Genomic DNA, 24,979 nt, shown 5'->3' on the forward strand with positions numbered 1-24,979 from the left:
TTTTTCAGTTACGGCGTGATGTATCACATCGGTGATGTCTCCAAGTTTCAATAGACTAGTCGTCGTCGTCGTTATCGTTATCGTCGTCACGAATATAGTTTGTGAGACACGAGACACGGTTATGATCGCCAAAATTCTACCTGTAGAATGACCGAACGCTACGTAGATCGTCAGTGAGGCAGGACCATGTGTGACACGGTGCGTGACACGATGCGCGCCGACGATGGAACCATGGAGCGAGATCTGTCCGACGGAAAGACCATTCGCTTTCGCGGTACTGGCAAATCGGAAATTCATGTGTCACCTCACGGTAAACGGGTGGAAAATGTGGATCTGCCGCGTTACAGATCACAATTCTCAGACGGGCAAGCTACAGCGCAAAAACAACGTACGTACGCGTTCAACATGTTTGGAAATCAAGAGAGAGAGAGAGAATTGTAAATTACACAATGAGGAATACCTGTATCCGAGTGCTACATATTATTCTACTTCTCTTCCTTTTTCAGGAATATCATTGATGCAATTCCTAAGGACAGAATTAACAAGGGGCTATCAGTTGGAGCACGACGAGGAGAGATTCTCCGCTAGAAGAGAAAAGGTCTACTCGTTTATAAAAATTCCCAAGGAGGTAGAAAAGTTCATGTCCTACGGTTTCCTTCAGGTAGGTAGCGTGATGCGCTATCAGATCGAAGCACGACTTTGCCGTCTGCACTCTGAGAGGAACATATTCCACTACACATTTGTTACTTTTAGTGTGCAGATTCCTTCCTGTTTGTGTATACGTTCTTACCATTGAGATTCGCGATGGCTCTATGGGCAGTGATCACTCGGCCTTTGCGACATTGCTTGAGGCACGTGATGTGATATCATCGACTTGGAGAGACAGAACGCTCGATTTCTCGCTCGAAACTCTCATATCTGATTCGTTTCATTTGCAGGAGCGGGAAAGTCCGTACGAAAAATGCAGAAAAGTATTTGAGTCCGGCTGAAGTGTGCGATTTATTGAAGGGAGTCGTAGTGGTAGGTTGTTGGGCAGCCACCTGGAAAGTGGACACCTCCATGATGTATCATTTAGTTAAAAGCCAATCGGTGATAAAATTGTACATATTCTATAACATGTTAGAAGTAGGAGATCGTCTTTTCAGTGCTTTCGGTCAAGACACTATAGACGCTCTGCTGTGGACTGCCACTGAGCCACGCACGCGCTCACGTTCTACCCGCGCGAAACATCTGGGTACATTGCCGCATCTCTTCTTCGCCCTGGCTTATGTGCGTATCCTTGCTGTAATCGTATTACGATCCAAGCGATCCAAGAGTCTGACGACTCCATACTCGGACGCGTTTGTTGGATTATTTACTTGACTGCATTCCTATAAATAGTATTGCACAGTATACTGGTGCTGTTCCAAGCCACAACTTTGAACGTGGCGATCAACAGCAGTAACAAAGCCCTTCTCACGATTATGATGTCCAACAACGTAAGTGCAACGATTCAGGCAACCTTTCATTCTCTCTCCCCCCCCTTCCCTCCCCCTCTCCCTTTTTCGCAATTTACACGCAGAGTGTACATCATGTTAACGTATATTTTCAGTTTGTCGAACTGAAAGGTTCCGTCTTTAAGAAATTCGACAAGAACAACTTGTTCCAATTATCCTGCGCCGACGTCCGGGAGAGATTTCATCTGACCATGCTACTCCTCGCGGTGACTCTGCAAACGATGAAGGAATACGCCTGGCACAGCGACCGCCTTGCCGTTCTGCTGCCTGATTGCATAATGCTGTTATTTGCGGAAGTGCTCGTTGACTGGGTTGGTATCGCGATATTTTGTAATAACGCGACACGGATTAGTCACGGACTAGTGGTTACGAGAGCGAGAAGAATCTCGAAGAATCGTGCGCGGATTTATTTCAGCTCCGCTCCCGGCGGCGGTTTTCTATTCCGGGAACGCGTCTTGCTCTTCGAGATTTTCGTATCTATAGGTCTGTCCTTTTTAGCTGCACTGCTGAACTAGTGCAATACGTTAAAGTGAGACAAGTATATTTTTTCTCACTCTAACTTATTGCACCAGTTCAGCAGTGCAGCTAAAAAGAACAGACCTAATACTTCAACCTTTCTTGTTTCCTTTGATTTATTTATTTTTGACGATTACGCAATCAAAGTAATCCTGCGAAGCTTATTTGTGATCATTCATTGCTAATCACGCAATTGTATTGCCGTAAAGGTGAAGCACGCGTTCATCACGCGCTTCAACGAGCTGCCGTCCACCGTCTACAGGGATTATACCGTGAGCCTGGCTTACGATATGGCGCAGACGCGTCGGGAAACCGCGTTCTCCGATCCCTCGGACCTGGTCGCACGCCGAATGGGCTTCATACCTCTTCCCTTGGGAGTCGCCATGGCTCGCGTTCTGTGTACAACCCTGACGCCGTCCGCGAGACCCGCCAATCTCATACTTTTCCTTCTAGCTTATCTCATCCTGGTGGCTCTCCGCATATTAAACAGTCTGATTATCCTTGGCAAAGCGTGCGACATAATATCGTCCCACGCGCAAGGCGACAGAAACGACGTGGGCGTCAAGTCTTCGACGCAGGATCGCGCCAACAGCGGCGTCAACATGAAGGATCCGAACCTCGGCACGGCCATCTTCTCGAACAGCGCCGTCAGCTTGAATAACGTGTGCTTGAACGACGCGTTTCTCGAGTCGGAGGAGCCGCAGAAATCCGAGAAGCTCCAGTGTAACGTGGACGAACTGACGAGTGTTACGAAAACCGTACTAGGACTAAGGACAGGAAGCGAACCCCTTCTCTCGCAGTGACAAATCTCGCTAGTACAATTTAAACGTGATGATTTCTTGGTTTAATGGATTGTACATATTTTCCGTTGTATATATACACACAGGTACTACGTGGACGCTTCTTCACAATTACATCTATATTTGTATTGTACGGTAAGCGTGCGTACGCGCGCGATATGCGTCTGTGTAAGAGTAATAAATTTGCTTACTATTTATTGGTATAAAAAATTCGAATCTCTTTTTTTTACTTTTTTTTTCAACTACGGATAAATTTAAGACGGTCTTAAATATAAGATCCGACTATGAATACGGGCCATAGCCGTCGTGTTTCCCGCTCTTGTGAATCTCCCTCGCTGTCGTTTCATCGATCGGCGGACAAGAGACCTTACTTAGCTACGGAGCACCGCGTATGATGCCGCGATAACGCGATGGCGCGCGAGGTCACTCGACTCGACGGAATCTACCGTTCCCCACTAGGGAATTGGCGGTCGGAGGATCGCCGCTGTAGCTGCGGTGGCGGCCCGCCGATCCGCGACGGGAGCGCGTTGATGATCAGTGCGGCGCGCCAATAGCTTTGTCTCCCTCTCACGGTCGTCCCTACTCCGTCCTCTCTGTCGTTGCCGTCGCTTTGCCTCGCCTCGTCCCGTCTCTCTTCCTCTCGCGCCACGCTACCGCGTGCTCTTTCGCTCAGTCTGCAAGAGCACGGGACGGAGGATGGAGTGGAGGACGTCGGTTCACTCTGCTCCGTAGCGAGCGCGAGTCACGCGAATCCGCGCGCGCGATAGTAACGACCGACGACGTCCTCGTCGGGTTTCTTGGTCGTGTCGCTCCGCGCACGGGTCTCTCTTTTTCTCTCTCTCTCTCTCTCTCTCTCCGTCTCTCTCGCGCGCGCGCGCGCTACGGCGAGTTGAATGGACGAGGGTACCAAGTACAGAGTGCCGATCGGCGACGCCTGCGTGTCTATGCGCGTGTGCTTTGACTCGCTGTGCTTCTCGTCGACGCAGCAGCGGCTCGCCGACGAGGAGGACGCCGCCGCGGCCGCAGCCGCCTCGTCGCAGCTGCCGGCGCACGGCACCGCGACCGTTGCCGCCGCTGCCGTCACCACCGCCGTTACCGCGACCACCACCAGCACCGCGCAAGTTACACGAGTGCCGCACATCGGTGCGGCCACCGGGGTGAGTGCCACCGTAAACGCCACCGGCATGGGCACCCTGAGGGAACTGCAGGAGCTGCTACGCGTCAAGGACGAGAGAATCGCCGAACTCGAGGCGATTCTACGTAGCCGCGACGCGGAGATTCAAGAACTGCGTAGCCACCTCGACAAGTTCCTGAGCGTATTGCCGTTCAAGCCGCCGCTCACGCCGACGAAGCCGCGGCCGCGGAAGCAACGGGCCCAGGGAATATCCGCGGAGCCGCCGCTCCAGGAGCTCGCGCCTCTCGCGGTGATCGCCAAGAGCGACAGGTTGGTACCACGCGGCTCTGTTTTTCTGCTTACACGAGCGCGCTCTCGCATGCATACATGCATACACGTATACACGTCTCGTTCTCCCTTCTCCTCTACTCCCATTCGCGCGCACCTTACGGCTCACGGCCTTGTCGGCCCTCGAATTTCCCGCAAACTAGACTGATATTTTTAACGCGTTGGACGTCGCGCTGGCATCGTCGAGCTTGAACCGATAACGTCGGGATAACTGCTCGGTAACGCGCTTCTTCTCGCCACTCGGACTAGTCACCAGTGCGAACCTTTGGATGGAAAATTATGCAATCTTTTCGTACTGTTGATCGACAATAAAATACTGCTCGAAAGCGACTGCACTCGATGATTTCGTTATGATTTCATTACGATTTCGGTAAATGCGGCTTTCTTTTCGACGCGCGAAAATCCCGCCTTTATTCTCTGAGCGTCGAATTGAAACGATTGAAATTTTGTCGTTTGATTTCGTTCTCGTTGATTTGTTGTCGTCGGCGACGGCGACGGCATTATCCGCGCGTCAACGACTCGATGCGATGTGTGACGCATGACGAAAGTGCATACCGTGGCGTGGATCATCGGTGCCGACGATGTCTGCCCATGTGACCCATGTGTCGTTGTCGAGCCGCCTTTCTCTCTCGTGAAATTGCACTTTTGCATTCTCTCTATGCGCCCAAGTATAATGCATGTATACTTTCGCTCACGGACGGCTTTCCATAGCTTTCGATTAATCCGATCTTTAATGTTGTACGTGTAAAAATCGACGTTACTCTTATCTCGCCACCTCTCGGTTCCATCCTTTAATTGGCGATAAAAAAATGATTGGTTATGCCGAACTCGTGACAAAAACAACTGTGACACACTTGAGAGTCACCGAGAGGCGAGGATAGATCTTTCCGCCTACTAAAGGGAATAGCTCTTCCTTTGTCTTGTCCCGAATACACGATCTCATGCAATATACGTATACGATACTCGAAGCTGATGCCTGATACTCGTAATCAAGCGCATCGCGTTAAATGCAACGTGCGAGCTCGCGCTTCGTCGCATTCGTCCGCTCGCTCGTTAATACATGTCCATTTGCTCGTTCCGCTTCATTTGTCAACGGATTAATACGCGTTTGCACACGCGCGTACACGCCCGTACGGTATATACAAGTATTGACGCGCGGCACGAAACGTTAAACCCGGCGCTACGATCTTGCGCGACTTGTTCATCGAGCGAATTTACATTTCTCCGTTCGAAGGTAGCAAGTTGCACGTACTCCGAGGAGGTGAAAATATCTCGGTTGCGCTGAATCGCAATATGTACATCATATTATATTTGTAGAGAAGATGCTTGAATCTTTTTATTTCATCGTTTATCACGCTATTCTTATCTCCGTGTGTCTTTCCTCAGTTGGCTACTCACCTATTGGGATCCCGGTGGGGGATCGATGTATTGTCATCTTATCGCAAAAGTCCCAAGAATGCTCCATCATCGATCGTATCTGTCGTTATCTATCGAGATCGTTTCCATTGTAAGAAAACGTAAATTACTACCGTCCTACCTAGTAAAATGCTACCAAGTCGTACCAAGACGAAGGGACATCCTTGATCAATCGAAACTCCAACTTCTGTTGCTTTAATGGTGATCGCGATTGCTTGAAAGTAGATATCTATACATATAAAATCCCTATTCTGTCTGTCGTTGAATTGATCGGGTACTTCCCGACATGCTAGAAACACCAAATTTCGCATGGTGATAGGGGTTCACCCCCAGGTAATGGGAAAATTCTTGAAATCTTTAATTTCAACAATGATAACGCCTGGCGTAGACAGGCGTTTCCCTAGTTAATTAATATTGAACTCGATGACCCATCAACGATCGTTTTCCAATCTGACAATTTCGTACAAAGGATACACGTGCGTTCTCATTCACACACACACACACACACGGACGTTAGAATGTTAGAACGGAAAGTATAGAACGGCACAAGTGAGGATGGCATTAACACCTGTCGCGTCTTATAGAGTCGGTTCGCTTCGTACTTGTTCCTTTCACCTATTGCTCCGCCACATTTCAAAGTCGTTCTTGGACACGTAGAAGAGGTCACTCTTCGTCGGCCTTATTTACTATACCTTGCTCGACGCGCAATTCTAAACAGGCATCTTATCCGCTTAATATCTATTCGATTCTATAAACGCAAACTCTATACTGTCACGAGTCAAATGTGCATGCATTTAAATAGTCCGCCGGATCTAATTAAATTAAATCCACGCCGGATTCAAGTGTCGGATTAACGGTCAGTTAACCGGCCAACTGTGTGCATTGAACGTTACATTACTGCGCGCAACTGCAACGCAGTTATATATAGTCACCCTATATCGCAACGAATGCAACGTTCAAACGAGTTTTCTAATCACCCGGTATAACGCGAGATCGCGGTCAACTTGCTATTATAAGAATACGCGAAAACGAGTAGCCGATAAGGTCGCACGATGCGGCAATTGTCGCGTGTGCGCATATGCGAACGGCCGCGCAAATTGTCGTTGACCAATCTCCCGGCGAGATAATCGAGATATCGTGCGGATAATGATCGCGAGCCGATTGTTCATCGATATACGATTCCCGCATAAAAGATCAACATACAGTTGCCATTATCCCGAGTAGAACGGAGCAGGAGCAGTGCGGCGCGACGCGGCGGCCGCCGCCACCGATAATGCCAATGGGCCTGAAAATAGCTTCTAGTCACGGCTCAGTGACGGCATCGTGAGGCCCGCCCGCTCGCGCACAGTTACAAATATTCGTGTCGCTCTGCTCTCCGCGCGCGCGCGCGCGCCTTCTATGTACGAAACTCGACGGGAGTCTCGTACAAAGAGATATACGCTGTATATCCGATACATCAACCGTACAGAGATTTCACTCGATCCCTGGTTGCTTCTCGCACACGAGAGAAATTTATCCTAGTAGTAAAACGAGCCAGCGACTCTCGTGTCCCTCGCACGCGTTTGCTGAAATAATTCAAGGCTTTATTTAATTTCCTACTCTCGCACCGATGGCGTCGACGGATTATCATTACGGATTATTATAGCTAATGCGTCCGTTGGTCCAAGTTGCTTCAAGTGGTGCATAGGTCGTTTCGACGCTAACGTGCCGTGATGATTTATCGGCCATAAAATTTCGGAGGTGGCCATTTTCGCCTCCTCATCCCACTAGACGAGAACCGGCGAGACGGCATAAGAAGAGCGTGTTGCTTTTTAACGCATCGTCCACACGCTGCGCGCGTGTGTCGTAACCGCAATGGAGAGAGAGACACGGAGGCCCTCCCTGGCCCACTTGCTGCCGCGATACTCGACTCGTCGTTGCACTCGACTCGAGTGTTGAAACTCGAGTGACGTCGCATACATAATTACTTGTGTTTCATTCACTCTCTTTCTCTTGTGCGGTGCGACAAGAATTCGTCCATCTCGGTTTCGATGACGTGACACGGGCTTGCAATCATATATAGCGTGTGATGTATGAGTAGTCGATTCGACTAGAAACATACAGAGTTTTTCAAGTAAATTCGAGCAACTAGGATACGCGCATTTTCCTTGATAAAATGTGCCAACAACGTTGCGTGCATCAGTGACTCGCGAGATAATCCCAGTCTCATGCTCATGCATGACGCATATCTAGTTTTGCGCAGAGCCATTTTTTATTTTGCAAATTATGCCTTTCTCGAAATCGCGTACGCCGTACGTAATGGTCAAACGAGTATTGTAACGTCGTTAAACTGTCGCTCGACAGTTACGCTACTGATGCTGCAAATTTGCCAGCCACTCTCGTTGTCCCGCTTCTTCTTTTTGCTCCTCCCTCTCTCCTTTTCCGCATCCTTCTTTCTTTCTCCCTTCCTCTTTTCGTTCCAACTCTTTACCCGCCATCTCTCCCGCGCTTATCTCGGCACGGTTAAAAATAGATCCTGTCACGGCCATCGGCGACATTTTAAAATGCTCAAGCCGAGCAGCGCGCGCGAGAGCGAACGAACAAGAACGGACGAATTAGCGCCTTCACGTCACGAGCGTGCGCTCGCGCGCGGGTGTGTGCAAGCGAGCACTCGACCTCAGCTGGTGGCGCCTCCTCGAAACGACACTATTCGCTCCGATCCTTTTGCTGCCGATTCCATCTGTCTCTCGAGTAGCTACTCGCTCTCTTGCACAACGGCTCCGTCGATACATGTTCAAAGTAGTCCGTCCAACGTGTGTGTGTGAGAGAGAACAAGTAACAAAAAACAAGTAAACAAAAAACCTTTGCCAGATATGCTCAAGACTTGAAAGACTTCTCGAGATGAAGAAACTGTATCCAACTGTATGACGTATAAAAATATATCTAAACAAGAGAAAAGCCTGTCTACGCCAGGTAGTCCCTGGACCGAAATTAAAGATTTCAAGAATTTTCCCATTACCTGGGGGTGAACCCCTATCACCATGCGAAATTTGGTGTTTCTAGCATGTCGGGACGTACCCGATCAATTCAACGACAGACAGAATAGGGATTTTATATGCATAGATTACGTAAATTATGTTAATAAGACAACATCACAACGACATTATTGTATAAATATCTACATTCACGTTTTCTTCAAAGTGTCTCCTCTGCCCCTACCTCTACATTTTTTAATTATCAGCGACGAGTCATTGTTGCCACTAAAACAATCGATACTTTGGTTGTTGGCACGTGTCTTATCGATAAATTTATTCGATAGCGCCAGCCATCGAACGGAGCATAGGGAGAAGGAGAGTGATTACACTCGTATCGTGTAGTCTTGATTTATTATCGATTACGAAGAGCCTCGAATCACGAGGATTCATGCTAATGACAGTTTTTGGCGATTTGTTCATTAGAGTAACGTGTAACGTGCATTTTTGCCATCCTCCTGTGTGGTGGGATGACGCGTGTGCGATATCCTCCATCTCACATTGCACTCACAATCAGACTACAGTTACATTGTGCTTAAAGTGTCTACTTTTTCTAGTATAGTAGTAATAGCAGCAACAGTTGTAACCTAAATTGTTACATCTCCTTTTTGCGTTTTAAAGACTGTTTGCGTATATCTTAGCTAAAAATCGGTTGGTATCGCCAACGACATCGAAAGTTTTTTGGCATGGTCGTTTTTTTGGCGTAATCATAATTTGACACGATAATAGAATGGCATGCTTGTTTATTGTACAAGTAATGGAACTCATTTTTATTTTTATAGCTAGTAACGCGTACGTCTGTATGATTACGCGACTCACATGGTTGTGTTGTACCTGAGAAATTTGCATATAAGTACGGTGCGTAGAATAACGATTGCGAGAAACGGAAACGCGCAATGAGGGCCTCTCTCGAGGATTCGTCGACATCATACGACTTAAATAATTCAAACGTCTCATGATAGATTCAATGCTTATTATAGCATGTAACATGAAGGTTCGTAAACTCGTTTTATGCTGCGTGCAATGTCTGCACTGCATTTATTTCCTCATCCGATTTATTTTCTCATCATCGATTTCAATGGTGATTTTTTTCTTGCCTCAATGCCTAATGCAATGACACGTCATGCAATACACGTCTTCTACGAGCATAAGGATATATCGCAAAATTAAATACTGGATACTGTCACCACAAGTGCACGATCATCGTATCATCACGTTAACGACAGACATTAATAACGAAAAGCGTTAATTGTGTCGAAACCACGCGCCATGTACAGCTACTAAATTGCCTTTCCTCGTGCGTTTGTCACCATGAGAAAGAGAGGGAAGGAGACTCCTTCTCTCGTCGCTAAACGTACATACACCAAAGTCAAGGAAGCCGTCTCAGGGCCGTAACCGACTAAAGGCCGGTTTCGTATGTAGGGCGCATCGAATACGAGGTATAAATCGCTCGAGGCATTCGCCAACGCAAGATACACTGACAAAGCGTACTTACGCGATCAATGGCGTAGCACTGACAATGAGTGTTCGACTCTTTTTTTCATTCGCTAATTTACTCCGCTAATGACTCGTTAGTGTACCGACTTGTTATGTACATACAGCATACAGTATATAAATTATTATGTTACAACGTACAATTGGCACATTGTACTACAAGATTTCACTCACGCGATTGAGTTTTTCTATCTAGGAATATTCTTACCGAATATGTAAGGAATTTGTAAGGGAGAGATGTCGGTAAATCCCTTTCGACTGATCGCGTGCGACGATCGAGAATTCGCTTTTCCCTACGCCAATGTCAGCGCGGCGCAATGGTGTAGTAAGCGCACGTATTATTCGTAGATCGATAGATCGATCGGCACGTACGTACACGTGCAGCGGTAATCTGCCACAGGAGCGGCGATCATAGGGCCAAAATGATCGGTGAAAGGAGAGGCCGTTTTTTAATTGGTTACCGAGGCAGTCGGTGTGCGCGCCTCGAGGAAGCCGCGCACGCGAGTCGCGATTAAACCGTAAAAATAGCTGGTCCGCGTACCGTACGATCATTAGTCGTTGCCGCCCCGTAGCCCTATACGCGAACCACGTATCGCGGTTCTTCTGCTCGCAGTCGTGCTATCGTGTACGTACACGCACGTACACACACGTACGCACGTGATTCTTCGTGGTCCTCTTCGCTCGCTGATGATCATCAGTTTGGTCGTATCGCTTCGGAGTGACAGTTCGCGTGTTTGATTGCTCGCGCAATGTCGGCCGCGATCGATCGATAGAAATCGTTCATTTGACGCGACATTGAAATTAATCCTAAAAAGTGTATTATGTAATATCTATGTTTAAATGTTACATTATTCGAGAGATCGAGCCAAACTTTTCAAACGCGGACGAGTATCGCGTAATTGACAGACATGGAATCGATACTGGTCTACTTGGTCTACTTGGATGCTCTTTCGCATATTTATATACGTGTATATCGTACAAGATGAAACTTGACAAAATTATATTATCTCTGCTTAGAGACAGTGCCAAAGCAAATGTTGGAATCGCTAATACTGGGGAGCAGATGTGCTCGCAATTTTATATAATATAAAAGCTGTACCCACGTGAGCGCAAAGTTAACTCAATACTTGGAAAACGTAAGACAGAAGAGAGAGAGAGGAAGAGAGTGATCTTTCGCTCAAACAAATTAACGGTCTTTCCTTTCTCTTGTTTTTTTGTCATCTTCTCATTTTTTGTAATACATTTTTTATTTACTCGTCTGATACTGACACAGTGGACAATTGCAAAAGACGCAAGTGAGCTGATACTGATCGCTGTTTGAGCGTCGCGCGATGCTGTAGATTGACGGTTTGATTAGAGCAGATTGAACGAGGTGCTGGTAGTAGTAGTAATAATTGCTCGAAATCGAGCAACGCTTAATAAAATCTAGAAGAAACCGGGTCCGCACACATGGCGCGTTTAATAAACTATGCTATAATGGCTAGAATCGGAGTGGATTAACGCATGGAGAGAAGGGTAATGATCCTCATGGATCTTACATTACATTTCTACTGTTTTGAGAAAAACGTGATACGAATATCAAAGCGAGGGAAACGTTTAAACGACGCATATATTATAATAATCGTAATAGTAGAAACTCGTATCGCGGCAATTTGCACAGGCAGTTGCAAGTTACATTTTTATGCAAATGCCTCACTTGCTTCGAGATCCGTAATTCGTGATCCGTGATTCGTGATCAGTGATCCGTGGATACGGGTATGATGGCCGTCGCACACGTTACTTGTTGAAAAAAAAACTTTGTTTTCTAACTCGGCCAAAGTACATGCCCCTCGTTATACGTTATTCCAAGAGGATCCATTCCTGTCTGGCCCCCTTATGTAACCGATGCTTCTATCTTTGGCTTATTACTGAAGAAATAAATATATCTCGCCGGCTTTTGTGAGATCGGCTTGACGACGTTTCACGGCTACTTGAACATTATGCCGATGAGATCTTTCTCCATCCCCGTAGCAGGCAACGCCGTTAATACCGTTATCGTCGTAGATCTGAGCGCTGGAGGACAAAGATTAAGGAGGCCAAAGGCGATTGTAATTCGGATGTAGTTCAAGTTTTTCTATACGTATTGTAGGTACTTGTCTCGTCTGACACGTACGCGCTCATACATACGCGCTGTAATATGCAAGCTTCCACGTTTGTTTCCACGTTCGTAAGTGGATTCGCGTTTGCCGAAACGCGGAAGACAAAAGCGCGCAGTGAGTGAAGAGTTGCCGAGCTGCGTGCATGTCGCGAAAGACGAGCGCGTGGTCGTTGTCGAAATTTCGCCTGGCAAGAAGGGAGGACAGGGAGAATGGATTCGATTCGCGACTTAAAACGATTGCTGTACGAGCGAACGGAAGCGTTGCGACGTCGCGACGAGACCGTCGAGGCACTCGAAAGTGCTCTCGAGGAACGCGACGCCACGATCCGTTACCTCCAGAATGAGATCGACAAGTTCCGGCAGATCGTCGATCTGAGTTTGGCGTCCAGTGCCATCGGTTCGAATCCGAGACTGAAACGGCAAGCGATATCGGCGGAACCGCTCCGAGGCGATACGAAACCGGTGATCAAGTTTGCTAAACCGCGAAGGTAAATCGCCGTACCGTCTAAAGCTTTCCTTTTTTCCCCGCTTTCCTCCTTTCCGTGTGATGTAACAAAAAACGACATAATGAGAATCGTATTTTTTTTCGCGCCATTTTTTTCCAATTGATACTCTAACACGCGGTAATGCGCGGTCGTTACAAGCCCGTTTAATGCTACGTATTTAGTATTTTAGTGTTTTTGGGGCCACTTATCTGAAAAACTTGACCCTTTCTGTTTCAAGATCTCGCGAGTTGATCAAGGCTGCCATATTGGACAACGATTTTATGAAGAATTTGGAACTCACGCAAATCCGGGAGATTGTCGATTGCATGTATCCTGTCACGTTTCCGGCTGGCTCGATAATTATACGAGAGGGCGATGTTGGCTCCATTGTCTTTGTCATGGAAGGTAAGTAAATGTAGCAGTCACTACCGTTACAGTTAATGCCGATCCTTGCGACACGGATACAAGATTATAGATTATTTCCCTTACCGGAATCTGATTTCCGCCGAGCGAAATGCCGTACACCCTATTGCTACTTCGCGTAATGAGTGGCCGGCACCACCATGTTTCACTTGAACGGAAAAGCACCATGTTCCTCGTTTCTCTCTGTCTCCGTCAACCGATTCGATTGTTAGCATCATCGTTCAGCCATGTCGTTCGTTGTATTGACGTAATCGGCGGCGAATGTTCACTCCGTTTGTTGTACTTGTGTAATACGTCGGCGAGTGAAATAAACGCACATCTCGTTTGCATTTTCCGACTACTATATATACATCGTTGAACGTGTCAAAAATTTCAAAGATATAGACTCGCGTAAATTTAAAACTTGGGACTCAATCATCTCAATAAATTTCCAAGTCCCGGCCGCGTTTCGCATAGGATTGCGGCGAGGCTGCCGGCGATTGCGGGGGCGAGAGAGGATGGCGAAATGAGAACCGCTGCCCTTTCTCTCACGAGCATAACGTCCATGGTGGGGACTCTCTCGGACTCTTGACAGCGGCAAGAGAAGGGAGTTGTCGTGGTGCTGCTGGTGACTTTGCCGCTCACGGGCATACTTTTCGCCAGTCGTGTATACTGTCAGTGAGCGCCAGACGCGAGACTAAGCTTGGCTGCGCCAAGCTACCGTTTTTCCACAAGTACGATACGGAAAATTGGCAGGGGAAGAAAAAAAGAGTCCTTGTTACGTTGTTGAGAATTCTCGCGATTCGAATCGTGCTATTTTCCTAGATGTCGCGGAGACAGTGCTGTGCGCGTCTCGTCGTCGTCGATCGGCTGGTACGCGGAAAGAGAAGAATCGGAAATCACCCTCTGCGGAAGCACGCTCGGAGGACTCGATCGACGGAATAAACGTCGGTCGGCGATGGCTCGGCTTCCTCATCCTCGCTTCATCATCGCATTCCCGTATATATTCTCTAGTGCGTCGATTCAATGACGAGCGCGCGAAACGAACGGGATGACGGGGCTCGCGAGTCGAGTGAATCGTGATTCGTGAATGTGAACGTGTGCGTGTACGTAGACTCACGATTGAAAATTGGAAAGGCCAGTTGAAGAGAGAAAAAATGCGCCCGTTCGCGAAGGCGACCGCTTTAAATTGGATGAAAGCTCGGACGTTGGCATTGTCGTCACGTAGCGATCGGCCTTTGACCTTTATGCACGCCGAATAGCGGCCGAATAGCCGAGAAGCGAAAAATAATCGCGCGAGCGAAAGTCTCGCCGGTGAGAGTTGGCCAGACAGCTGTAGCGAGTTACTACAAGCGGATCTCTCATCGTTTCTCTCCGTCTCTCGTCGAGGTCATGAAGGTCCGAGGTTATCCTGGCCGAGCGGTCTTGGAAGACCCGGAACTTTTGCTGGATCCGGATGCAACACGCGGCAGAACCATGGAGCTGCTGTACGAGGCTAGTTGGCGGGAATGCGGGGTCAACTGGATCAACAACGGCGGCAGCGGCGGCGGCGGCGGCGGCGGTGGCAATGGCTCGAAGATCTCCTCCAGGCAACAGGATGACGAACCTTACAAGCGAGTCCCTTACGCCAACATGATGTCGCAATTCGAAGCCGAGTTGGAGGATTCGATCGTACCAGCGAGGGAAGAGATCGTGCGGTCCAGAGAATCTAGCAGCACTACCGACACCACCGACAGCGATTACTCCGAGATGAATCGACTGCCGTTACCGTCGCCGTCACCCTCGCCCTCGCCGTCGCCACCGCCACCGCCGCCACCGCCACCGCCATCCGGCAACGCGCAACAGGGTGGTTTCCTGATCCCGCGACCACGACTTATCGTGCCGGTCCACACTTACGCGAGGAGAAGACGCACCGGCGCACCGCAACCTATAAAGAAACGTCAAGTACCACGCGAAGGTACTTGTCCATCGGATACACGGTAGCGGTTTCATTAGCACACTAGGAGATCCTGCTTGATTTTAATCTAAGGAGGATTTCTCGCGAATCGAACAAACGATTATTCCGAAATGGCATTTGCAATTGTATTTCCTCGGCATACATGGAGAGAACAAAGAATTTCGGTCTACCGCGTCAAGTCGACCTCGATTATCGCGTTTTTTAGAGCATAGAGCCGGATTATCTCTCGCGAAATGGAGTCTTTGTATGTTCTCCTTCACTCGAGAATGATTTTATCGTTTGCCTTCGTACACACGCGATTGTGTTCGCATTTCGCAACGACAACACAACACGTTTCAATCATAGGTGTACAACACGGATATGAACCGGGGACTCATTTGTAATCCCTGTCGCTTTTGCGTACGACAATTATTCAGACGGCTTGTCTCGTGTCATCGTGTGCATCGAGCATACGTTGTAATCGAGTGTATTATCGATAATCCATTTTGGATTTTAGATACTACAAGTCGCATTGCGTGCGGCTCTTGTAGTAATTTTCTCTTTAAGGCGAGTCGCCGTGAAGAGGAGGTGTACCACGCAGGTATCTCCACCTCTGGCATTCGCCAGAGTCGATTTACGGCGCCGCACGTTTAGAGAAAGTCGTATTAGTAATAATGGAAAGCACAGCTAGTCATTGTCTGCCTGTTAACACTCGCGAATCGCCCCTGAAATTAGTCGTAAAATTTTATGGGTATTCGACTGTAATGCGCGAGTAAGCGACACACTCGTGAAAATTGTAGAACGGATTCGTTCTGTTGTCGAAATGAATTTTCGAGCCAACTTCATCGACTTTGCTTAAGGGGGGATTCTCATGTAAAGAGCCAAAAAGAAGCAGATTTTTCGGAATTTTTTTTCAAGAACGTATTTAGTCAAAGGATCTCAAACTTTAATAGTACATCAATACATGTAAAGAGAATATAAAAATATTTTTTTGGTTAAAAAAAACATATATATAGATATAGGTATGGACGCCGCCTTCAGCGGCTTCGGCGTCGCAGGCGTCAAACGGTGTGCAGTCTAGCATCCGCTGTAATGGTCTGAAACAGAATATTCAACAATATTTATTAATTATAGATCATTACGCATCGTTTGAACCTCATGAAGCAAGAAAAAAAACCAAATTGAAAAGAATGGCGACATTTGAAAAAAAATGCTGTTTTTTCATTAAAATTTTCATTGTTATTGTGAAATAAACATTATTTACTTTAAAAATGTTTGTTGCTTTTGAGGTTCATACGATGAACAATATAATTGTCTACATGTAGAGCCCCGAAAGAGCCCAATCGGTCTAATATTTTTTTAGTTATCCTGCACACCAGTTTGAAAAAAGTGATTTCGAGAAAAACGCGTTTAAAGTTTTCGGTTATAAAAAGTAATGCTTTTCAATACTTACAGTCCTAATCGGCGATTCCAGGGCCATATAGTAGGCCTTCTGCATCCTCGTATAATTGCTGCTGTTGTAAATTCAGTTCTTTGTGAGCAGTTCGAGCTTCTTTCGAGCTACTGAGGCTTCGTCACTCCTGTTGCCGTATTCGCGCGGCGTCACACGAGTCTGCATACTCCTTACAATGGGTACCGATCTTTAGTTCTAATGTGTCCATAATTTTTAAAACGGCGAAATAGCCTTCGTTGAATAATCCTGCAGCAATATATGCGGCTATTTCCACTGTTCGGATGCCACAATATAAATATTTCGGAGCCAAACGCCAAACACACGAATTGAAGCTCTCGTAAAAATTTCCTGCCTCAGCTATACAAGTACGCGAAGGTATATCACAACAAAAGAAAACCATTAGACGTATACCTGCGAAGCTGTTTGTTATGTACGAGTGTATGAGTGAGGACAGATGAGACGCGTGTCTCCGCTCCGAGCGCTCCCAGCTACCTACTCAACGCGCGATCGAAAACTCGACTATAACTATACGTAGAGGTCAAATATCGATTTGTAACTTTAGGAACATATTTTCCACATGTATTAGAGTTGATTTAAGCAAAAAAAATTTTTTGACTCGTTACATGAGAATCCCCCCTTAAAGCGCAGCAGTCGGTGTAAGACGATTCTAATTAACTACTTTCACCTCAGAGTCTCTTTTTTTTCTGATCCACATGAGTGCGCAATGTGGTAACGATCGCTCGTTTGCACAGGCAGGAATTACGAATGTTCAGACCAACAGTTACAGTATAGATTAATTGTTTAATGAATTACGCTACGCGCGATAAGCGGTTGATTCGATTAACGAGATTTTTTTAAATATTATCTAATGCGTACATGGAGATTTATAATAGATCTCATAACATGATGGAAAACTTGCATTACCGAGAATTACGTAGGAATTCGCTTGAACTCGCAATCGTTTCGCTAGATCTAGCCGTTTTACGTCAATGACACAAATAGGTCCGTTGATTGTCACATGAGATCACATAGATATGCAGCGATTCATATTTCGTCAACGTGTAATCATGACTCACTTGTTACAAAAATCATGCGAGTTTGTCTAAAACCAACAAGCGTTAACAGTGTTCGCGCAACGACCCTCGCGCTCTCCTCCGCGTGTTTGCTGATTAAAATTATAACGTAACTAGCTGGCGCTTGTTCCTCGCGCGCTTTGCGCGCTCGGTATATTTGGAAAATATAAAGCATAAAGAACGTATTTTTTTGCGACGCGCACATTTTTAGAAGTTGCAAGACGATTGCACATAGTCTATGTTACTCAGGAAGATCTAAGCTGTCCACCAGTGAAAGAATTTTTCAAATCGATTTAGTAGTTTCTGAGATTACCCCGAACAATGGAACAAACTTTACCTCTTTATATATTAGTATAGATATAGATAGTATGATAATCTATAGATTGCATCAAAGTATCATCGTTGTACGTACGTGGTTACCCATTAGCGGTTCAATGTAGAGACGCGAATTATCATTTGTTTTCTCCAGTTTATTCAGAGTTTATTCGGAGGTACCAAACAGTGAAAAGTTTCAATGACGACGCTTCTTCGCGAGGCAAATTGACTGACAGTTTCGATTTTCGCACGGGGCGAGAGATTGGTTTAAACATATCGGATGCGATCTCCGTGTTGTTTATTCACGCTTGAATAATATCCGCGCGCTTGTGCGTTGGTTAATCCCCGCAATCTGGAATGTCCCAATTCAGCATCCTGATTACGTGGCTTTTACCGACTCCAGTTCGTAAAAGCAACAATGAGGTAATCGACACTCGGCACTTGATTCTTTGCGGACCTCGCGTTCCGACATTTATGCCGACATTTATTTCTTTTCACTTGTGCCACGGTGACAGGCTCTATTTCTCTCTCACGTCGGGTGCTATTCTCGGTACTTGTCCCAAGAGAGGCCTTGCTTTCAGAGCTCCACTTTTTTCAAAGAATTCCACAATTCTTCTATCTGGTTTCTAGCGCGATATATCTTTGTGACAAATCTCTTCTTTTTCTTTTTTGGTATTAAACCTTTCGAAGAAGAGACTCGTCCGCAGGAGAAATTATGGCTGTAGCACCTTTTCATGAAGAGTTGTCACCATTCTCCGATTGATCGAATGCGAACGCTTAACCGAACCGTCGCACAGTGTCGGATTTTATCAAAAACTTGGCCATAATTCTAAATCATGTTTTAAATGCAAATTTATAACATTTTAAGTGTACAATTACTTTAAATGTATTAATAATACATAACACGTTGCGTTAGATGCTCACGTTGCATCTTGTCGCAAAAGACTTGGGTGGACTTCTCCAATAATATGTTATAAAGCCTTATTCTCTTCATACATACGTAACGATCACGTGACCCTAAAGCGAAAAATAATTCTCGAAAAAACCATAGAGAAAAAGCTCAAGATACTAAAAAAATGCGGCATAGTGAAGGAAAATGTTGATTCAGCAAAATATTGATTTTTTTTATAAAATCCGCAAATTTTCGCAAATTTTAAAAATTGCAGAATAAACTACATTAAAAAAGCTTTAAATACATACGTAAACATTATTTGGGGAATGCCCGGAAATGTAATAAAAATCTAATCAAAGATTGTAAATTTAACGATCCATGAATGAGGTTAATTTTTATGGCTTTTATGCAATAGAAATAAGAAACGTTTTTATAATATTCTTTACATACTTTCTGGTGGCACCTCCATGATGTTAAAAGGCGATGAAATGATAGAACAGTACAGTGTACAATATACAAGAAATAAATAGACAATACAAAATATATATCGTGTCTTTTTATCCGAGCGTCGCGTCGTAAGAAATATTAAAGTTTATATTTATGATTGTCATTCTAGCTAATACATATATTTATCTTTCAATTAAAATGTTCAAGATCATTCAATACTTCTATATAAAAATTTGATTTTTGGCCAGATTTTTTCAAATTTCCGACACTGTGCGTCGGTACGAGTAAAGCAGGAGTTTGGTTACGCCCCGGTTTCGCGTGAAACCTCGAGGGGATATCGCGTGCGAAGCGTAAACTCTTTGTCCTGTTATGTCGTCATACGTGTGAATATATATATGTAGTACAAGACATGTAGCACAAGACTCGTATTCACCGTGCAAACGCACAGGCAAGGCTCGAGACAAGAGGATTCCTCTTGTTCTTCTCCCTCCTGTTCTTGCCTGCTTTCTCGTCTGTCTTTTCCCCTGTTCCCCGCAAAGTATCAAGTATAGATCGAGCGAACGTCTTTGTTTCGTTGCTGAAGGTTTCAGCAAATGCTTCTTTCTCATCCCTGTAGAGATGGATGCTTTTCAAAAACGTGATACGCGCACGGAGAAGCGTGATTCTTTCCCCTCCTCGATGTTTATCACGTTTTGCTCCGAAGCTTCCGAAAAGCTTCTTGTCCTTACGTCCTAAATTTTCATTTTCGCTTTCACGATGACGTGGATCAATATCGATCAATATCGCCGATATCAAAATCGATCAATTATTGAGATACGAGACGTGCAATGGAACGTCTTCCAGTGACCATTCGTGATATCGTCACTCGAGAACGTTCCGCAGTTTATACGATGCATCACGCACGCAACTTACTCGATGCGGCACGTTGCGAATATTTGCTAAACAAACGCGACATGCACGATCAATTGTTCGGTTTTGACGAATCAACACGCAGATGACACGATGATCAGAGAGGCATGTTTGCATTTTCGTGTTCGATCGACTAAAGCGACTAAAGCGTTGTTGCGATCATATTGAGATCGCGTTTTATCCTTATTCTTGTAACGAAAGTGACAGAGAAGCGAGCGAGGGACACACAACACTTTCGCGCGGCTCCGTTATATAATTATACACATGCACACACATGTGAATACTTGTAGGTTGCTCCAACTCCAGCGACCGATTCGATAATAAACGATAATAATTACGAGAAAAATAATGAGTGAACAACCTTGTTTGCAATCGAGTTTCGCGAAACGTTGAAATAGCGTGATTGATTGATTTACGATCAAATTATTTATAATGCGTTAAAAGTGGGAGATCGTAGCGCGATTGTAATCGGCAATCGTGTGCCTGGAGCGATTTAACGTAATTTAAGTCGAACGACAGATTACTTGATACCGATTTACTATTGTTAAAAAGACAATTCTTCTTCCAGAGGGTAAGGTCGAAGTGTCGAGAGACGGGAAGTATCTCAGCACTTTGGCACCAGGTAAGGTATTGGGCGAGTTGGCAATTCTTTACAACTGCAAGAGGACCGCGACGATTACCGCTGCAACTGACTGCCAACTCTGGGCCATCGACAGGCAATGTTTCCAAACCATTATGATGAGAACCGGTCTCTCGAGACAGGCCGAGTATACGGACTTTTTGAAAAGGTAAACTGGCATGCTAAACGCGTTAATTGCCATCGCGATCGACTCGTCGTAGACGCAGACTCTGTCAACTCGTTGATTGCCCGTTACTCGAAGAATCTCGAAGTGATTATGCGTCGCCGTCGAAATTTTTATTTACTTTTACACCTTAAAGTAACGAGAGATTTACTCATTTCAGCGTGCCAATCTTCAAAAATTTGCCCGAAGAAACCTTGATAAAAATTTCCGACGTTTTGGAAGAGGTAAGGCACGTTTGTCACATTTGACATTTGCGTACGTCCTTCTTGTATCGTCTCATCGATCGTAATCATCGTTGATCATTGACTCTTGTATCCTCAGACATTTTATAACAACGGAGACTACATAATCAGACAAGGAGCAAGGGGAGATACGTTTTTCATCATCAGTAGGGGACAGGTACGCGTGACGATAAAACAACCCGATACGACCGAGGAAAAGTACATCAGGACCTTGGGCAAAGGTGATTTCTTCGGCGAGAAAGCTTTACAGGGGTGAGTGCCACGTGTCCAAAGTTGGTTGTCCGGCTTTGTTCAGATACGCAGAGTCAGTATCGATAATTAATATTAATATGCTAAAATATACATGCTAATGTGTATACTCGTGTGATTCTCACAGAGACGATCTCAGGACCGCCAACATTATCGCTGACGATCCGGAAGGTGTGAGCTGTTTGGTAATAGACCGCGAAACGTTTAATCAATTAATTTCATCCTTGGACGAAATCCGAACGCGATACAAGGACGAACTAGTGGAACGTAGGAGGTGATTACATTTTTGCTCAAATCCTAGATAAGCGTAATATCTTTGTGTCATGTCGATTGGCAGCAGAGTGTACAGAGTCTCTCTCTGTATTATTTCATACATGACTCATGCGTAATATATCATGTGTAATATCGTGTTTCATGCTTAAAACATTAGGATGGGGCAATAAACTGTACGTATTTCCAAGTAAGTTCAATGATAGAAACTAAAAAAAAAACAAAACAGGTGTAACACGTAAACGGCAATAGCGGAACGTTAGTCGGAAGTATTATCGTGCAAATGATTTTCGTGCTCGCAATGTAAAAATACATGCTCAATTTCGACTGGTTTGATCAATGTTGCGATTTCTGTAGGCTAAATGAGGAATTCCGGGATCTACGATTACAAGACCTTCGGCCACTCGCGACTCTTGGCGTGGGCGGTTTCGGAAGAGTTGAATTAGTTCAAATTGCCGGGGAGGGCACACGATCGTTCGCTCTGAAGAAAATGAAGAAGGCGCAGATTGTCGAGACGCGGCAGCAACAGCACATTATGTCGGAAAAGAGGATAATGAGCGAAGCGGACTGTGACTTTGTAGTGAAGCTTTTCAAAACCTTCAAGGACAGAAAGTATCTTTACATGTTGATGGAGGCATGCCTGGGTGGTGAATTGTGGACTGTTCTTAGAGACAAGGGACATTTTGACGACGGCACTACGCGCTTTTACACCGCCTGCGTTGTGGAAGCGTTCGATTATCTGCACTCCAGGAATATTATTTACAGAGATCTTAAGCCAGAAAATTTACTTTTGGATAGTCAAGGGTAAGAGTACACCATGACCGATATAATTTACTGCTATATACTGCTATATTTAGTTTCTCGTATTATCCTTTAGATACGTCAAGCTCGTGGACTTTGGCTTTGCCAAACGATTGGACCACGGACGGAAGACGTGGACTTTCTGCGGTACACCGGAATACGTAGCACCAGAAGTTATTCTGAATAAAGGTCACGATATAAGCGCCGATTATTGGTCACTCGGAGTTCTCATGTTTGAATTACTCACGGGCACCCCACCTTTTACCGGCGCCGACCCGATGAAGACGTACAATATTATTTTGAAAGGAATCGATGCCATAGAATTTCCGAGATCTATCACGCGTAACGCTATGGCGCTCATCAAGAAACTTTGCAGGTAAATAATATTATATATATATTAGAAATATCTCGGATATCAAAATATTAATGTAATATATCAGAGAGCGTTTCGCGTATATGTCGTATATTTTATGTATCTCGCGTAACGTTGGGACACACACTTTCAGATTTATTCAGATAAATTACGCGCTGCATATTACATATATTACATATTTTGTAACATGTAATATACATGGAGTTTTCTTTGTTTAGAGGAATGTTCAATTTTAATCCGTCTTTCTCTTTCAGGGATAATCCAGCGGAACGCCTTGGTTATCAAAAAGGTGGCATTAGCGAGATACAGAAACACAAGTAGGTATACATTGCGAGCTTAGTGTAACACATTTAAAAATTGCTAGTAAAAAGTTATTAGAAAAATGTATTTCTTTAAATTTTCTATAGATGGTTCGATGGATTTAATTGGGAAGGTCTGAGAACGAGAACTCTAGAACCCCCAATACTGCCACAGGTTCAAGGCGCAACGGACACCGCAAACTTTGATGACTATCCACCCGATTCCGATCCACTACCGCCCGACGACATTTCCGGTTGGGATAATGATTTTTAACGCAAAAGGCATGGCGGATACTCTATTTAATATTCACGTTTTATCATGAGAGAGAAAGTAATTTTAAAAAAGGATATCACAATTGACATTCAGTATCATACGAGACAATTGGCGTTTATTTATACTTTTCTCATACCAAGCCGATATGCTGTATAGATGCAATCGTATCTTGTCATGCTCTTACACTTTTGTCACATATTTTTTGCAAAGCAACCTACGTGATTAGGTAGGGAATTATACTGTGATAAAATTAAAGATTTTTATGAATTTCAGAGACTACACACACGCACGCGCGCGCGCACACACACACACACACACACAAGATGACAAACTTGAGGAAAAATATTTAGATGCGACACAACCCTTATTTATATCGCATCATCAGCGTGTTGTAGCACACTAAAAAGCACCTTTCCGGTTACATACATCGTAATAGTTGATATTGTGTCCCAAGTGCCATTAATACCTCGAAAAGGTAAACTCATACACGTCATGTACTTGTGCTCAGAAACGCGGTCCATGCAAGAAACAGTCAGCTCAAGTCCAAGGGACCTCTTGCCATTCATATATATTTAACTGGTCAGAATGTGCATTATTTTGGTCGGTCAGAGGCGTTTCATTTCTTGTGGCAGGTTCATTGTTGTTTGATTTACTTTAGAGTTTATTATAAAATATACATATATATATATATATATATATATATTATACATAAAATTTTTTAATTATATGCGTATGACTTGTAAATAATGAATTATAAATATCAAATTTTAAATATGCGATATATGCATGTATGAATGTATATCAACATTGAATAAAATTTTATTAACAACTGTGAAACTGTGTGGCTGCAAAAACTAATCGAAACTTTCTTCAAAGATCTGTCTGGCACTATTAAAGATAATATTGTAACTTATTGCTGGTAAAAATCATTTACCTGGAAATAAAACTTTGATGAATCGTTGAATCGCATTACTTGAAGATAACTCTCGTCAAACTACCGTTTTTCAGTCATACCGCTAATTCGTTATCACGTTTATCGTACTTTGGGTAGAAAATGATGAGAAAAATTAAGCGGAGGTATAGTAGCTAGGACTGTTACTTTTTCGAAGCTTCGAAAGACTTCGAAGCAACAAAGGAATCTTTGAAGGTACGAAGTTGCGAAGGATCGAAGCTTCGAAGGAACGAAGGAATCTTCGAAGGTACGATTGCACAGTAAATCGATTTTATTATGACTTTTCCGTGCGAGCTAAGAGCTTGCGACGACGACGATGACGACGACGTTGCTCCACGTCGACGACGACGACAACGACGTTGTTGTACCAAGTTGATGACGACGACGACGTTGCACCACGTCGATGACGATAGAGAGTGAGAGAGCGAGAGAGCGGGAGGCAAGAATTGTATGAAATGTATTACAGTCGTAT

At 44.9% G+C, this 24,979-nt stretch overlaps 2 protein-coding genes and 1 long non-coding RNA gene across 6 annotated transcripts; 2 read left to right on the plus strand and 1 right to left on the minus strand.

Annotated features, from left to right (window-relative positions):
* The first annotated feature begins 156 nt into the window (after positions 1–156).
* On the plus strand, positions 157–3,022 carry LOC105280703 (protein TAPT1 homolog). Of its 2 annotated transcripts, none has more exons than XM_011341424.3 (7): positions 157–388; positions 507–661; positions 754–851; positions 939–1,273; positions 1,381–1,478; positions 1,592–1,807; positions 2,222–3,022. In XM_011341424.3, exons 1-7 carry the CDS (start codon positions 187–189, stop codon positions 2,813–2,815), a joined length of 1,698 nt encoding a protein of 565 aa, XP_011339726.1. In that variant the 5' UTR covers positions 157–186; the 3' UTR covers positions 2,816–3,022. The 2 variants fall into 2 exon arrangements, with proteins under 2 accessions (XP_011339726.1, XP_019887678.1); XM_020032119.2 differs by having other exon boundaries at positions 322–437.
* Positions 3,023–3,705: 683 nt separating this feature from the next.
* LOC105280702 (cGMP-dependent protein kinase, isozyme 2 forms cD4/T1/T3A/T3B) lies at positions 3,706–24,392 on the plus strand. 3 transcript variants are annotated; one of them, XM_011341420.3, is made up of 10 exons: positions 3,706–4,256; positions 13,056–13,222; positions 20,813–21,032; positions 21,208–21,271; positions 21,369–21,541; positions 21,666–21,812; positions 22,166–22,612; positions 22,686–22,985; positions 23,237–23,299; positions 23,390–24,392. In XM_011341420.3, exons 1-10 carry the CDS (start codon positions 3,706–3,708, stop codon positions 23,553–23,555), a joined length of 2,298 nt encoding a protein of 765 aa, XP_011339722.1. In that variant the 3' UTR covers positions 23,556–24,392. The 3 variants fall into 3 exon arrangements, with proteins under 3 accessions (XP_011339722.1, XP_011339725.1, XP_011339723.2); XM_011341423.3 differs by lacking the exon at positions 3,706–4,256 and adding an exon at positions 10,674–12,820 and having other exon boundaries at positions 23,390–23,555; XM_011341421.3 differs by lacking the exons at positions 3,706–4,256; positions 13,056–13,222 and adding an exon at positions 13,243–15,176 and having other exon boundaries at positions 23,390–23,555.
* Positions 16,062–17,850, minus strand: LOC105280701. Its single transcript, XR_894169.3, has 2 exons — positions 16,609–17,850; positions 16,062–16,252 (listed from the first exon to the last, which is right to left on the minus strand). It is a non-coding gene; the product is annotated as an uncharacterized LOC105280701 (long non-coding RNA).
* Positions 24,393–24,979: the final 587 nt, after the last annotated feature.

This window comes from Ooceraea biroi, chromosome 8 (genome assembly GCF_003672135.1).
Source record: "Ooceraea biroi isolate clonal line C1 chromosome 8, Obir_v5.4, whole genome shotgun sequence".
NCBI classification, from domain to species: domain Eukaryota; kingdom Metazoa; phylum Arthropoda; class Insecta; order Hymenoptera; family Formicidae; genus Ooceraea; species Ooceraea biroi.